We start from the raw sequence: 17,856 nt of genomic DNA, 5'->3' as shown, positions 1-17,856 counted from the left end.
AACTCTGAAGATCATCCTTATTACTCTGCTCTGCACTGCATCTATGGCCTGGGCAGCCCCTTTATGTCGCAGTGACTAGAACTGTATCAGTATTCAAGATCTGGTCTGACAAGAGCCCAATGTGAATATGGGACCTGGGGATCTAAACCCTACTAATTTAGCAATATAGCCCAGCTTCCTGTTTGCCTTGTTTGATTCTTACTATCAATAAGAATAATGTTATTCTTGAGAGAAGATGACTGAGAGGGATCCTCCTAGAGAAGCACAAAATTAAGATATGGCAAATAGATAGGAGAATAAGATGTTTCAGAAAGCCAGCACTGGCATGATGGACTGAATGGCTTCCTTCTGTGCTGTAAGTTACTATGATTCTACAGCTGGTGGTTTCGTTGACAAGATACACAGTCAAATCATTTTACAGTATATTTTGTTTAGCACTTTGAGATGTCTCGAAGATGTCTCAAAGCTATATCAAATACAAGGATTATTATTATTATTCCTGGCCTTTTAATAAAATTAAAATAGCTAAGTGTTCCTCGATGCTGGCCATACGTGCACTAGATGTAGTTACACAGATCTCTCACCAGCCCCTGGCCTCTCTGATTTTTGCGCTTGAGAAAAAAACATGTTGCTGCTGAAAAGTGATAACAAATAACTCCAGCAACATAAGTACAGCATTCGACTCCAGCATGACACACATTGTTATATTATACATTCAAATGAGTTCAAATAGAACACAGTTTGTAAATGCAAAATTATATGCATGTATACTGTAGAGAACCACATTTATCTTCATGAGAAGTATACATCTCTTCACCACAACTATATGATAAAAGCAAGAAAGATGAATATCATAATAATAATAATAATAATAATCCTTGCTTTTGATATACCTAATCAGTCAAGAAGAGGTACAATTGCATAGCCTTGATTTTTCACAAACAGTAAGGGCAAAAAAGAACTGAAGTCGTGAACTATCCGTTTGAACAGATAATTGACTTTTAACTGAAGTAGATTTGCTCAGTAATTTATTTTGAATAAATTAGAAACTAGGTTTCAGAAGGCGAACACCCCCATAACCTCAACATCACTCTTTGGAGTAAATGTTCAATTGTTTTGAAGATTCATAATAAAATACAATAAAATTTACAATTATATAATTGCCTTTCATATTGCGAAAACATTCCAAGGTGCTTAACAATACTGGCTTGGCATTTGAAGCCTGCTGGCCTTGGCAAAACTGCAGTGTGCCATCATCCACCCCCCAAACCCACCCTCCCACACACACACTTCTTCAGATAGCTGTGACTTTAAGAGAGATGAATTTACCTTAAAACTCCTGCAGGCCTCTGTTAGCAAACAGCACTCGCTGCAGCCCCTCACGTCTGCATTTTGCAGTCAAGCATTAAAAAATCGCTTCTCCCATTAATCTGCCATTTTAGGCAGCTACCTAGTTTGCTTACAGTTAGAGTGGTGCCTAGTAGGATCCAAAGGGGAAAGATGCTGAAAAGCATGGTCAAAGGGATAGATCGTGAGATGGACCCTGAACAAGGTAAGTTAAGGTGCAAGTCTAAATGGCAAGATTGGCAAAAAGTAAATGTGTCTGGTAGGCTGTGCCTAAGGCTGACCCTATGGAATGTCACTCAAATGTCAATCTCAACCAATCTCCTCATTGGGAGTCTCCTTTTGCCATAATCCATTTCCTGGAAATTCAAACTGAGGTGTATCCAAGGGGAGTTTCAGTGGGTCAGAATGAGACCCATATGGTTTCTGGACCTTAGTGTTGACTTTCCATATGAACTAACTCCCGCCTAAAGACCTTCCTTTTTGATCGTGCTTACGATCACCTCCCCCTTACTTTCCCCTGGGAGAAGGAGCGGGTATACTTCGCCACTGTCAAGCACTCCAGAACACTATCCCATTTAAAGGGCGCTATATAATAATAATAATCCTTGCATTTGATATAGCGCTTTTCACGTTTTCTTGATGTCTCAAAGTGTTTCACAGAATAGACTGTAAAATGAATTGACCGTATATTTGCGGGCGAAAATGCAAGTTGTTGTTGTAATAAATACTGGAGAGGGCAAAGGAAATGGAGATGAGTGTCTGATGGATGTGTCTGCTGGACAGAGTAAGGCTGATGGCAGTTAAGCTCTTTGAAGGGGCTCCGATCTATTTCAATCCACAAACTATATGTGAATAGTAAATTTTAACAAAAGCTGCCTATTACGTGGCTTGATGTATCACACACTGTCACTAGGGCTGATATATAGCCATTAAAAGCTGCTCTGCATTCTATCATTTCCGAGCCGACAAAGAAGGTAGAGTTAGTATCTGGAGGGAAGAGATCAAAACAGTCAAAGGGCCTATTTCATCTGAACCTCCCTGGTGATCTTGTGACCTTCTATATTCAATCAGAAGAAAACTAATCCTCTAAACACATGGAAGGAAGTGTTCAATGAGACCAAAAAAACAGTAGCTGCATTATTCAAGTCTATAAAGCAAATCACCATTATTAAAGTCAAAGAAAAGATCACAAAAGAGGTCTGAATAAAGAAAGCTGTTTGGTCCTTTAATCTCATCCTACCATCCAACCTACTGTCTTTCCATCACAGGATCAAGTTGTTTCTTAAACAAGTCGAATTTTCTGGGCTTACCACCCTTCCTGGTGACCTGTCCAGTTATTGAACTCCTTTTTGTTCCTTGCATTTGATAGTGCATTTTATGTTAAAAGGATGTCTCAAAGTACTTCACAGTATATATTACAAAGTGTAGTGATGTTGTGTTTTGTACACAAACGTGACACCCAATTGATGTCCAGGAGTATCCCAGAAATTATTAGCCAGGACACCAGGTGAAACTTTTCTTTGAATAGTGCCATGAGATCTTTAATCAGAGACAAGAGTGCTACCAACTAAGTCAGGCTGACACTTAAATATTGCTAAATATTTACTGGTGTCTTGTTCTGCTGTCTCTGTGCATCTGATAGTATTGTATAGGTTTACTTTCTCAAGTTCATTTAAAATCTTTGAGATGCCTCAAAGAGCTTCACAGAATAAACTGTAAAGTTAATTGGCTGTATATATTGTGGGCGAAACGCGGCAGCCAACTGCATACAGCAGTGCCCCACAAACAGTGGTGGATTGGGTGAATAAATTATTATTTTTTAAAATTTATTTTTGTTTTGAAGGGATTATTGCCCCCGAAAAGGCCATCTGCCAATCGACTAACAACCGAGTTCCTACTTACTGCTAGGTAAACAGAGGTGTGTTGAATAAGGAAACTTGTTCAATATTTTGCCCCGCTGGAAATTGAACCCAGGTGAGTGCTCTAACCACTGAGCTACAGGACTCCATTGTAGCTGTAGTTGAGTGTGCATACTGACAGCTTGCTTCAAAGCTTTGAGAAAGAGTAACGTTCATTATTCATGCCTCCACCCTTTGGAACTGACCCGACCCTTTGGAACTTCATCCCACAAATGATCTTCGAAGCTGAGAGAATTCAACTTGTTAAAAAATATACAAATTGGAAAGTAAAAGAAGGAATGTAGTGAGCAGACTGATAAATGGAATGCTACAATTCTCCAACAGGTGGCAGCCTCACCCAACCAATACTGAGCTTTCCAGCTCACCGAATCCTCAAAAAATCAGCAGGATTTATCTGTAACATCCCAATATTACAGGAGATCCATTTTCTTTCTTAAAGGAGCATTGGACCTTTATTGAAGGTAAAGGACCTCTCATTCCAGCATGACCAATAACATTTAAATTTTCTAGAATAAATGTCAGAAAGACCAGTGCTGCCAACATTGTGAGTCTGAATGGGAGAAGAGGGAAGCAGTACAATCACATCATCTTCCCCTTCCCCCACGCAGAAGCTTGAGCCTGTGAAATGCTTTTTACAGACTTCCCACCACGTGTCCGTGTAGCTGACGTTTGCTGGGATCCGGGTCCTTTGGTACTGTGCTCAGATGAGAATTCTCAATGTAAGAGCTGATGCCATCAGTAGTAGCAGGCAAACAAATAATGAGATCGGATGGGCGAAGAGCCTTCTTTATAGAGACCAATCTTGTGATCTTGTGATCTGTGTGCAGGCCATAACAGCCAAGCCCAATCTTGTCCTAACTACGAAATGCACCAGTTCAGGATGCATCAATCCTTTGCGCATCTCAGTTTAGAATCTTATAGTGTATTAACCAACTGAAGTGATTGATTGCTGAAAGGCACAAAACCCTCTGCTCCCCAACCACTAAGAATCTAGGTGAGGAGGGGAGGGATGATAATAATAATAATAATAATAATCCTTGCATTTGATATAGCGCTTTTCACGTCGGGAGGACGTCCCAAAGCGCTTCACAGAATATACTGTAAAGTGAATTGACTGTATATTTGTGGGCGAACGCGGCAGCCAATTGCGCACAGCAATGTCCCACAAACAGTCGTAGATTGAAAATGACCAATTTATTATTGTTTTGGGTTTTGGAGGGATTATTATTAGGCGTGTGGAGTAAGGAAACTTGCCCAAGGTTTCGCCCTGCCTGGAATTGAACTCAGGTCTCTCACTTGCAAAGCGAGTGCTCTAACCCCTGAGCTACAGGACTCCACAAATGATGCTGGTAAACTACAGTACATTTTCACAATGTGAGTATGCACCGACACATGGAAATCTCCCAGTCTCTGGAATGGAATGTTCACCTTCTCCCTTGAGGAATGCACCCTGCTTACCTAGTTCTGGAGAGTTTTAGGTGCAGGCTGGCAAGAGCCAAGGTTTGGAGGCCCCAGAGTGGGATACTGCTGGAGTTTAACCAACTAAAACCACATAGCTTGCCATTGAAAGCACGGTCTGCTACTCATTAGGGCTTTGGCTTGCAGTGTTAACAGGAGCTGAATGGAAATAATCCTTGTGTCCAGTGACTGATGATGAGCGAGGCCAGCTGGGCTGCAGCAGCAGTGCCATGCAGAACTGTCTGGCTCATAACTAGACTACTGAAGCCGCCACAGAAGCTTGACTCGATTCCAACATTCTGTTGCAAAGCTTGTCAACCCACAGCTAGTTTAGCTCCAAGAAGACCCTGCTTAATTGCCCCCCACCCCCAGGAGGATAGTCACTATACATTGGCAGAAGAGCATTGTGCCATAATGGTCCACTCAACTCCCTCCCCCCCACCCCATTTGATAAGTACACATGCACTTTAGAGAGGAGAACGTTGAACAAATCTGGTCTCAAAATGACAACCGGATGATGGTTTTGGCTGAGTGAGATGATGTGCTGAGACATGGTTATTGGGAAGGTATGTTCTGGCGATGGAGGAAAGCAGTCTTGGGTCAAGAAACGACTAAGGGGTTTGAAATAGAGCCAGGTGTCAAACAAAATACCAAGGTTGCACATTGGCTCAGAGTTACTACCATAGTTGACCAATAATCAGTGTGAACTCATGAAAACAGGAGAACTCTGGCAGGAGATGGTTGGATTGTTTTTCCTAAAATATGTTTAACACTGTTTCATTTGCTCGCAAAGTGACCTGAATTTTTTTTAAAGATGTGCAGCTTTTTACTGAAGTTCCTGTAGAGACAGAAGTTGCCACTGACTCAATGATCATCACTTTTCAATGTGATTTCCTTCACTGCCCTAGAAAATGTCCAGTATCATTTGGACTCATTCCAAAAGCCTTGCACCCTGTTGCTTGTGCCAAGCCCCTGTGACGGACATTTTCTAAGAAACTGCCCTTTGTCTTTAAATCAGCAGTTTTGCAATGTCACATGTTAGGAGATTCTGGATTTTATAAAATGCCGAGATGTGCAAGAAAAATGAATTTGGGAAAAAAATCAATAGAGCATTAATGAATACAAAAAAACTCTCTTCACATAGCACCATCGACCTTATTATTGTAAAACAAACTGACCAGCATTATATCAAATGCAATTAAAGATATCTAATATTATTGTGTTCACACTAATGCTCCAGATTCACACGGTTGGGATCCCACAAGATGGATCCATTATTTGCTTAGCGGGCAACTCTATCAATTCAAACTCACTGTCAGCTGCCAACACAACATTTGTCATTCTGTCTTCGTCAATTCTTTCTCCAGCTTCTTTTTCCTCACCCCACCCACATACGGATGCATAACTTTACATTGTATTCTGTTTTCCTGCTTAAAGGGACAGAACAGCTGAACTGGGCTATCTTATAATAATCCTTGCATTTGATATAACGCCTTATCACGTCGTTGAGACATCTCAAAGCGCTTCACAGAATACATTAAAAAGTGAATTGACTGTATATTTTGTGGGCGAAACTTCCAAGCGACTTGTGAATTAACCCAAACTGACCCAATGGTGAGAACATAACATTAAGAATTTGACTTGCTGCCCCTCCCTCCCCAAATAAAAACAAGAGCTTGGATAAAAGCCAAGAACCCAAGATATGAAAAATGTAGAACTAAAATTCTGGTGAGCATTACAATGCAGTGGCTTTGGTGATGTGTGATTATAATGGGCAAATCCTTAGTGGCCGACATTGCGGAAGTCCCTGCGTGTAATGCTCAATGGAATTTTGAGATAATAGAGGGTCATTTTCAATCACTAAGAGATGAGAGGAAATATCCCCATAGCTGCAACATAGAGCCAACAGGGACCACACTGGAGGAGTATAAACCCAGGAGGAAATTTCACTGGACTCTCTCTCTCTTGCCCCCACTCAACCGCGCCCCCCCCCCCCCCCACCCTCATAGATATTGGATTGGTGTAACACTCTTCTTAATAACATTTAAAAATAGCTAACATATTTTGGTGCAAGGCACACAGACTTGTGCATTCTCGATGTGCAGAAATCAGGTGTTCGCTTGCTTTCAGCCCAATTCAAGAAAGGATAAATCTGGCATATAGTTCCACATCTTTGTTGCTGGGAACGAAGGGGCTTTGATCTCAGCAGTATAAATAAAAAAAGATGGTTTCTACATTTCAAAATCAATTACTGTTTGAGTTCTGTGCCCCTGGTTTATGACCCAGAGGTTCAAAGGAGGCTGAGCAAGATTCCACTGACTTTCAAAGTGCTCTGTTTTCACAAAGGGAATGAGTAAATGTCTGACTCTGGGTCAATAATTACTTCGAGCTTTCAGTCATTATTTAACCAGCGTTAAATAATAACTGGCAGTTATGTAGGTATGCAAGAGGTGTAATCAAGTGTCAGTCATTCAGAAAATACAAGTTAACAGATCAGTCTGTCATCCTGAATGATGATTTTATTAGAAACCAGCACACGGTCAACGAGTACTGAACAGTGAAATGTATTCGGCTGTTTCTGAGGAGAAGCTGGTGGGTAGCGAGCAAAGCTTGAGTCCTTCATCCTTCACCACGCGTGGGATTTGGAGACTTTTAAGTGTAGCTTGGGGACAGGGACAAATTGCTGCTGCAGCTAAGCAAGAAATATCAGGGTCAATTTTGCTGAATTTCTCAACAGATTTCTCAATTTATTAATAAAGAAACCTGAGAGGGAGACTCCATCGCCCCCAGTCACTGGAAGGAATTCACGAATGTCACAATGACTTGTGGGAAAGTCACTTTGAAAGCAGAATTAATTGGAGCGGTGTGTGTGCCAACAGTATTCTTTTAAATGAAGAAATCTCTTAACACTGCAGAATCGAGCTCAAGATTCCACGCTGGGCCATGTGATGAATGAGCTCAGCGGACTCTTATGATATCAAGCCACAGACACCAGTCAGCGAGCAGCTTGGCTTCAGATCCACGTGGCCTCACTGTAAATGGCTGCAGAGAGCTGCCCAGTACACAGATTTTAAATGGACTGTGATCAATTCTCTCTGAATGGCTGCACTCTCAACAGCAGCTGTCTGGCGCGAACCAGACTGAATCTGGTTCACATCTAATTGATGGCAGCTCAAGCACCACATGACACGGCGCAACACAATGCAAAGACATAGCGTGATGCTGTGGGAGGATCGATGCCAGTAGATCCAAAACCCACTGACTGGTTTCTAATCTTCCCACTTCACTCCAGACTGATAGAACAGACAGCTTCAAACAGTACATTGTCAGGCCACTTTGGTAAGATGCCTCCTAGAAATGCTAGCAGCTTTCAATTGGATGAAAAACAAGTGAATCATCAAATAGGTTGTTTTTATAGCCTTGACTTTAAGTCTCTTCTACCCAGGAGACTTATATCACAAAAGAGTGATTTACTTGATGTAACCTTTTGGCGTCAGTAGGTTAAGGGGCAGGGGACAGAATGCCTCCCAGACCCCCTCAACTGGTGTAGGCCATGATAAAGGTCACACTGCTTGGATCACCTAGGCCGCGGGATGGGGGGGTCCAGCCTTTTGGTTGCCACGGGCCCATTCCCTATTTGATCGCAGCAACACAGGTTTCCAGGATACCAGCTTAATGGAAAAGTCAGACATCGACTGAGATACTTGATTTGAGATAATCTAATAATGATCTTTCACCCCCATCGTTGAAAAGTTCACGCGAACAGGAAAATGCGTGCGAGATTGATAATTTTCAGTCTTTCCGTTTTGATCTTTACTTCTACAATCTAAAAATCAGTCAATATTTCTTTCCAACTGACTCACTGAAGAGCACAGGGTCCCCAGATTCGCCACGTAACTGAAACTGAAGGGATTTTTTTCACTCACCCACAGGCTAGGCATCCTGGTGCAGCTTTCCCGGCGGGGCAGAGGGGTTTCCTTGCTAGCAGTCTGGTAGGTAGAGGTACTGTTCCCCGAATGTGGACGTTCAGATTCAGAGTCTGTCAGGGCAATTACAGACTTCTTCCTCTTTATTACCTGTGATGAATGGAAAGACATTGCTCAGAGACATAAGCCCTCAGTATAACACGATACCACTACCTAGTGGTAATGCCCCACTACTTCTGCAAAAGCGCACCTTGGGACTCTTTAACTCGAGCTCTTGTTTACTAAGCTGAGAAATTTATTTAGCATGATATCCAACCACATGGAAATACACTTTAAATCACTTATTAGGCTACATGTCAAGCATGGCAGAGCAGATATATAAAAAAATAGATATTGCAATTTGTGGAAAATAATTAAATGAAGTCTTAATGTCGAATTTTTGTTAAAAAAAATTCTGGATTTGAAATTAAGACTATTTTTTGTCCAGAAATCTGTTCAATCTTCCTTTCTAATCAGCTAAGACTAGGCAGAAGTTCAGGCCTCAGGTTTCCACTATTGGCCAGAAACATTTTATCGGTTTCAGGATAAATGTCAAATTTTATCTTCCAAAAATGCCCTCAGGATTCTTTTTTCAAAAATGTTACAAAAGTCAACGTATGGATCAGTCCCAGTGCGTTGTCATCACACTGCCAAAGCACATCCTCCAAAACCATTGCACATCCAGGCTGATAGTCTGAATCAGGTCTGTTCATTGGCATTGATCTCAAATCAAATGGCATAATGCACCACTTGCTGCAGTGTTAATGGGGTGTAACACTCGCTGTCCCTGATATGGAAGTGTTTGACGCGTACACTGGGCACATATATTGAAATGTGTTTTTTCCCCCAAAAATGATATCTCTTTCTTCAATGAGCCCGCTTGCTGTTGAACAGATACCCAGAGAGTTAGGTGGCAGCTTGGCTCAGTTACAGCACTCTTGCCTCCGAGTCAGAAGGTGGCGGGTTCAAACTCCACATCAGGACTTGGAACTCACATAGTTTAAGCTGACACTCCAAATAGTGCTGGAGAAATGCTGCATTGTCAGAGATGCCATTCTTTGGATAAGATGTTAAACCGAGGTCCCAGCTACCAATTCAGGTGGATCTGAAAGATCCTATGATACTATTTGAAAAGAGAAGGACGTTTCTCCTGGTGTCCTGGACAGCAATCCTCCAGATGAAATTGGTTATTTATTTCATGGCTATTTGTGGCAGATATTGCTGTGTGCAAAATTGGCTGTGGATTACATATTTGATACACTTCACGATAAATCCTGTGAAGCACTTTGAAGCACGCCTCTCGAGGTGAAAGAATTATCAGAGACCTGAAAGAGCCAATCACCCACTTGTGTTCTCTGAGGTAGACTCAGGAGAATCAGGAGGCACATGGGCAAAAAGCTGGAGTAAAAATTCTCTCAAAAAAAAGATGAAGCTATAAATAATTAAAACCAACTCAAAAGTTTATATCATAGAATCATAGAATCATACAGCACAAAAAGAGGCCATTCAGCCCATCGAGTTTGTGCCGGCTCTTTGAATAGAGCAATTAATGTCAATCCCACTCCCCAGCCCTTTCCCCATAACCCTGCAAACCCGTCCTCTTCAAATACCCGTCCACCGCATTTTTAAAAGTAGTTATCGAATCGGCCTCGACCACCCTTTCAGGCAATGCGTTCCAGATTCGAACAACTCGCTGCGTGAAAAAATTATTTTCTTCTCACCTCCCCTCTGCTTCTTTTAGAGACTATTTTGAATCTGTGACCTTGAGTCACTGACACACCCACCAGTGGAAACAGTTTTTCCCTTTCTAACCTATCAAATCCTCTCATGATTTTGAAGACCTCTATTAGGTCTCCTCGTAACCTTCTCTGCTCCAATGAGAATAATCCCGGCCTTTCGAGCCTTTCCTCATAATCAAGGTCCCTCATTCCTGGTACCATCCTCGTAAATCTCCTTTGCACCCTTTCCAATGCCTTAACATCCTTCCTATAGTGTGGTGCCCAGAACTGGGCGCAGTATTCTAACTGAGGCGTAACCAGTGTTTTATATAGGTTTATCATAACCTCCTGACTCTTGTACTCTATGCCCCTATTTATAAAGCCTAGTATCCCATATGCCCTTTTTACAGCTTTATCAATCTGTCCTGTCACCTTCAAGGATTCATTTACCTGCACTCCCAGGTCTCTGTTCTTTTACTCCCCTTAAGATGATAATAGCAAATTATTTTGCATCTGATACATTTTGCCATGTGTTTGTGTTGTGTTTGCATTTTACATACTGAAATCCTTACCAAACGATAAGGTGCTATAGATGGATATCACACATCTGCAACTTTGCAACTGAACAAACATGAATGCTCAACCCCCTGCAATACTTCACTGCTGAACAGACAGACCTTTTGCACTATAGTAGCAGCAAGTTCTTCTATCAGTTCCTCCTTGTGTTCTCGCAGGTACCGGCTCTCGTTCTGCTTTTCCTACAAACACACACATATGTACAGAGAAAGCTGACATGTCATAAAACACACACATGCAATGCTGACATTATCAGTATGCGGAGAACTGACACATTGTATAAAACACATACACGCACATACAGTTTTTATCTAAATACAGAGAACTGACATATAAAACACACACACATATATTATCTGAATACAGAGAACTGACATATAAAACACACACACACACAGATATTATCTGAATACAGAGAACTGACATATCATAAAAAGCAAACAGGACTGTCTATGTTGCAGTTGAAGTTGACCCACTGACATGATACAAAACACACAATGAATTGCAGTACAAGAAATTTGAAAGTCTTCAACCAATGAGCTTCACTACAACAACAACAAGAACAACAAGATTCCATTTATTGGGCGCCTTTCACGTCGGGAGGACGTCCCAAGGCGCTGAACTGAACTATTAGCTACACTTTGCATTTTTTAAAAAAAACTTTACAAAAAATATAATGCGACGGTTACAAGGATTTTCAGATTGGTTTTCTCTCAGTAATTTGCTCCTCTTTCTCCTCCTCTCCTGAATGTATTTGCCTTGTATTCCCTCTTGCAAGATACAGTTCTGTTACCTTGCTAAAGAGGACATTATTCATACTATTCAATGATGGAGGCATCACAGCCAGGATTGATGCTGGCCTTTTCTGGACTTAAACCTCTCCTTTTCTGCGGTTTGAGACCATTGTCATAAATTTTACAATTACAATGGAATTGCACTGCTTTTTTTTTACCTTTAACATGATTTTAATAAGTACAAATTATAGACTTTCCAGATATGTTTACAATTATAAAAGGGTGCAATAAGTTTAGCACTTGTTGGCAACTCTGTACCCAGAGAACACAAATACAGTAAAGTGACTAAGAGAGCGACTAAAAGAGAATTTAATAATAATAATCCTTGCATTTGATATAGCGCTTTTCACATCTTCTAGACATCTCAAAGCGCTTCACAGAATATACTTTAAAGTGAATTGACTGTATATTTGTGGGCGAGATGCATTTCAGAGTTGAAGAATTTAGGAGGAACTTCTTCACCCAGAGGAGAGTGAGATTGTGGAACTCGCTGCTCAAAGCAGTGGATGAATCAAACAGTATTAGATGCATTTAAGAGGAAGCTCGATATACACACAAGAAAGAAGATAATAGAAGTGTATGGGCGGCTGTAAGGAGTGGTGGAGAGCTATGTGGAGTACAAACATCAGTAAGGATTGGTTTAGCTAAATTGCTAGTTTGTGTGTTGTACATTCTAGGCAAAATCTATTTAAATCATGGTGACACAGTGTCCAGTGTTTACCAATGACTGTGATAGATGACCAGAAAATAACGCAGAGAAAATTACTGTAGTTTATTATAGAGAAAATGACTGTAGCTCTAAAGTTGAAGAATAAGAGAACTAAGAGTGTTTAACAGGCCGTTGCTTCCTTCTCCACTGCACCTCCCTCTTCATTAAACAATGGGCAATTGCAAGTTAAATTAATAAGTAAATGTTCACACAGCACCATCGAGCTTGAAAGCACACGGACAGCTTGTATTTGATACAACTCTATTTATGTAAAAGAATGGTTCAACACGCTTAACAATATTGGCAGTGGGAAACTTACCAAACAATCGCTGAAGGATTCTGCCTTGGTGATTGCCTCTTCCACTGCTTCTTCTGCCACCCGCAGAGCCACACTGAGGGTTTCAGTCATAGTGTGACCTTCAACATGAGTCAGAGATTAGAAACATAGCAGGGGAGAAAGCCATTCAATGTTTCACATCTGTGTTGTGCGAGCTCACATTAGGGTTAAGACTAACCCATTAACCCTAATAACTGTGTCGCCCACTGGGAGCTCACAAGGAGTTCCTGGTACCCACCATCCACCTAGTGAGGGCACAAACCCACACCTGTCAGATGTCAAATGACCAACTAGTGACTATCGTCCTTGGTGGGGGGAGGTAAGCGGGGTCTCCTTGGAGACCTTCTCCTTCAGAAATGTCAGAATCAAGCCAGCCCTCTGTGGTGGTCTCGGTAGTCTGATTTCTGAGCCAGATGGTTCCACAGTATTCCAGGGCACTGATGAAGACAGCACAGTCAGCCTGGCTCAACGGTAGGACTTGGAAGGCCAGACCAGTCACTGGGAGCAGGGAATCCTCCCACTGTCAACCCTGCAAGCCAAAGCACTAAAGGGTAGGGTAGTCCTAGCTGGACAAGCAGCTGGAAAGTTTGCCAGACTACTATCAATGGAAGGGTATTCGGAGTTAGCTGGTTAGACTCCAGCAGGATCCCCAAGCCTTGGCTCTTGCCAACCTCCATCTAATACTTTCCAGAATTAGGTAAGCAGGATGCGTTCCTCCAGGGAGAGAGTACCATTGCATTCCAACAATCTATCTCTGGGTTTTTCAAGTGAGGTGGGATGCATGGAATTCTCAATTCCCGTATAACTGGCTGACCAAAAAAAAGACTTCACCAAAGCTTTATATTACTTTAATATTATTTTCCATCAACTATTGATTCTGTGGTTGCAGAATCCAGAACAAAAGGACATAATCTTTTAATGTAATCAGTGAAACAACATTTCTTTACTTGGGGAGTTGTGAGATTGTGGCATTCACTTCCTCAAAGGGAAATTGATGCAGAGTTGATGGGAATGTTCAAGAGGGAAGTAGATCAATACTTGTCTAGTAATTGGTATCAGCGAGTATGGATATAGGCAGGCACATGGTATCGAGTTGCAGATCAGCCATGATCAGCGAGGCAGGCTCAAAGGCACCTCCTGTTTCCATGTTCCTTAGCACCAAGATGCTACTCCTTATGAGCTGCACTATGAAAAGGGAAGTTGTTGTAGTGCTTTCTACATTCTAACAATCCTCTGCACCCTAAGTATTCAAGATCCTAAATGGTACAAATAAATGGAACCTAATAATGGGGTCTAAAATAAAAAATGTTTATTATTTAGATTTTATTTTCAACTGCTGCTTTATTCCACTCTGACAACAATCTTTTTATTTCCCGCAAAAGCAGATGGGAACGATTTCTCTCCATGGTCTCATTACTATTAGAATAACTGGCACATTAAACACTGCAGATATAAATCCCTGGAATTTGAGCAATCCTGTTCAGATTAGCTGAAAACAATTTTGATGAGAGATGAAATCATCAACATTCCTCTATTAACGGCAAGCAGCATTTAGTTACCAATTAGATTCCAATCATTATTATTGTTCTCAGCAACAAGCTGTGCATCTTTATTTAGAATGTATGGCATAATTTTAATAATTCTCAATAATACTTGCATTTGATATGCCACCTGTTGCATCGAAAGGTCTCAAAGCTCTTTGCATGAAATTGCTGTCCCCTGTAGAGACTATGTATTTTTAGACTGAGTGTTAGATTGTGTAAAAACACAAAATTGTAGAAATGCACAGGAGGACAATCACATCTGAATGAGAAATATGTTTTCGGTGTGACCTTTCATTAAAACAGGTTAAACCTGAAAAGTTAACCTATCTATTGGTTTCATATACTGCTGTGGATTTCCATCATTTTCTGGATAAGCATCTGGCTGAGACAATATTGGAGGTTAATAAATAATAATCCTTGCATTTGATATAGGGCTTCTCACATCTTCTAGATGTCACAAAGCGCTTCATAGAATATACTGTAAAGTGAACTGACTGTATATTTGTGAGCAGAATGCGGCAGCCAATTGCACACAGCAGTGTCCCACAAACAGTCGTAGATTGAAATGACCAATTTATTATTGGCTTTGTTTTGGAGGGATTATTATCAAGCGTGTGGAGTAAGGAAACTTGCCCAAGGTTTCGCCCTGCCGGGAATCAAACCCAGGTCTCTCGCTTGCGAGGCAAGTGCTCTATCCACTGAGCTTGTGATGTCTTCCCTTCGTGAACTGCGTTATATAAATAATAACAACAATACATAAACTTTGCATTTGATGTAGCGCCTTTTATATTGGGAAGATATCTCAAAGCACTTCAACCGGAAATACTGTAAAGTGTAGTGACAATGTATTTATAGGCAAAAGTATAGGTTATAGGAATAGGCCTCACCGCCTCCCTTGTCTGCTTCAACGCCAACAACAACAAAATTACATTTGTGTAACGCAATTCACGTAGGGAGGACGTCACAAGGTGCTGGACAGTCAGTGTTTCGGACCCGAGCTGGGGGTCGGGAATGGGGAGGGTGGCGGGCAGGGGGGGAAGCAGGGTGATTGAAAGCACAGTCGAAGAGGAGGGTCTTGAGATGGGTCTTGAAGGAGGCAAGGGAGGGAGCGAGATGAAGGGACTGTGGGATGGGGTTCCAGAGGGTGGGGGCAGAGTGGCAGAAATCCCGTCTGCCAATGGGGGACAGGCGAGGCGGGGATGTGAAGCAGGCTTTGCCCTGCTGGGAATCGAACCCAAGTCTCTCGCTTGCGAGGCGAGTGCTCTAACCACTGAGCTACTGGGCTCCATGTTACTATCTACAGGATGGATAGTATCAATGGGCTGAAAACCAACAAGTCCCTGGAATATAAGATTCTAAGACAAATTAGATTCTTATGGAGGCTGAGTTGGAGACCGACTAACAGACATTAGAGTTAGCTATTCACCACTGAGAAGGCTTGAAACTCTGCAAAAAAACAAATATGGTTCCCAATTCAAGAAGGAGTACAAAGCCATACCAAGCAAATGCACACTCATTTGCCTGAGCTTAATTAGAAGGCTAAGAGAATCAATCATTAGAACCAAATAAATTATCTATATGAAAACAAGATTGCAGGCAGCACAACTTTAGGAATAGATATAGCTTGCCCAACCGTGTGGACTTTATAAGGTGGTAAACTCTAGGAAGCTATATAATGTGGCCCACTTAGAATTCATAGGTTTTTGACACCAAACCAGAGTCTCCTTTACAAATTGATGTCAGTGTCAGAATACACTAAAGCAGAGGTGCATTGTCATGGTCTGTAGAAAGAGTGGGCTTGCTGGACTGAAGTCTTTTGCTCATTCTGTGCTTTCTCATTTCTTACGAAACCCTCAATAAAAGAGCCCACAGTAATACAGGATGACCAAAAAGTTGTGATACCATTACAATGACTAATAAGTCTTAAAGAAATGATGAAGAGGTAAAGTAATTATTATTAAAATAAATGTTATCACAACTTTTTGGTCACCCTGTAGTTTTGACCTCCTAACCTGTTCTGGGAATTACAAGAACAACGTGCACTTATTCTTTCCACGCAGGGTAGCATCTCAGAGTGCTTAGATTACAGTTATTTTTCCCCTTTCATACTGAGTTCCTCTCTCCTCTGGGTTACTGTTTTGCAGCAATGTTATATATTAACTGGGAATGACAAATGGAATCCAGCTTTTGTATGACACTGTCACTATCTGTATTCCACAGTCCTGGTGCCACCTTTCACAGATGTGATTTATGAACTTGTTAGACGGCTCCAGAGTTCTTTGAGTCTTTCTATTTGTGAGCTCAGTTGTTTGAATTCTTCAGGTCTTAATTAAAATTTCATTTAGTTATTGTATTTCCAATGACCCACTTAAATTCTGGTTACTTAAGACCAGATTCATTCATTTTACAATAATTCATACCATTGGAGAGCTTGAGGTTTTCAAAGTGCTACAACAAACATCTCTGCTTGAAATATTTATCACTGTATGTTTGTCAAATTCTGGCAGAAGTTTCTAAGAGCGAGTCATGTTGCTAAACCTGTTTGTGGGAGTTGGGAAAATTCTCCCACTGAGGTTCCGACGAACTTCATACAGTAGAGTCTTAATTCCAATTTGCCCCTTCCTCCTTGGTGGGAATGCAAGTGGGTCTCTTTGGAGCTGAACTAGTTCCAAGGTGAAGGGCTTTCAAAAAGGAATGTCAGAATCGAATCAATCCTTTGTGGCATTCTTGATAGTTTGGTTCTTGAGCCAGGCAGGTCCACAGTACTCCAGGGTATTGCTGGTGACAGACCAGCCAGTCTGGCTCATCAGCAGGACTTGAATGGGCAGATTGGTTACTGGGTTAGGGACTTTGTGAAGCGCTTTGGGACATCTCGAAGACTTGATAAGGCACTATATCAAATGCAAGGACTTTTATATTATTATATTCTTCTCACTTGACTCCTGTTAACCTTGCAAGCTAAAGTGCTTTCAATGGCAACCTAGGCATTTTAGCAGGATTGAAACTCCAGCAGTACCCCAACGCACATTCTGCCATTCTCAAACCTTGGCTCATACCAACCAGCATCTAATATTCTCTGCCAAAAAATGTTGTTTTTTTTGGTCAGCTGGGTGTCTGACCCACCATCATGCTTAAAGAGTATCCAGAAAAACTGAAAATTCCATGCATCCCACCTACACATGGATATTCCAGAGATATATCCTCCAGAATAGAATGCGCAATCTCTCCTGGAGGGATGCAGCCTGCTTACCCAATTCCAGAAAGTATTAAGTGCAGGTTGGCAAGAGCAAAGGCTTGGGGACTCCAGAGTGTGTGTTGGGGTACTGCTGAAGTCTAACCAGCTAAAACCACATAGCTTGCCATTGATATTGCTGTCTGGCAAGCTTTCTGCTGCTTGTCCAGCAAGGAGGACTTTACCTTGACAGCGCTTTAGGTTAACAGGAGTCAAGTGCTGAGAATCCCTAACCCAGTGATCAAATAGGTAAGTAG

At 41.5% G+C, this 17,856-nt stretch overlaps 1 protein-coding gene across 1 annotated transcript in view; it reads right to left on the bottom strand.

Moving 5' to 3' along the window:
- The window catches only part of myripb (myosin VIIA and Rab interacting protein b), a 230,568-nt gene that overhangs the window by 24,779 nt on the left and 187,933 nt on the right, over window positions 1-17,856 (bottom strand). The window contains exons 6-8 of the mRNA XM_007896883.2: window positions 12,806-12,903; window positions 11,085-11,165; window positions 8,651-8,800 (exon numbers count right to left, since the gene is read on the bottom strand). Coding sequence (XP_007895074.2) covers window positions 8,651-8,800; window positions 11,085-11,165; window positions 12,806-12,903 — 329 coding nt within the window. The remainder of the gene's footprint in view (window positions 1-8,650; window positions 8,801-11,084; window positions 11,166-12,805; window positions 12,904-17,856) is intronic.

Source organism: Callorhinchus milii, unplaced genomic scaffold (genome assembly GCF_018977255.1).
Source record: "Callorhinchus milii isolate IMCB2004 unplaced genomic scaffold, IMCB_Cmil_1.0 Scaffold2, whole genome shotgun sequence".
NCBI classification, from domain to species: domain Eukaryota; kingdom Metazoa; phylum Chordata; class Chondrichthyes; order Chimaeriformes; family Callorhinchidae; genus Callorhinchus; species Callorhinchus milii.
This window is presented reverse-complemented; position numbering and strand designations above follow the sequence as displayed.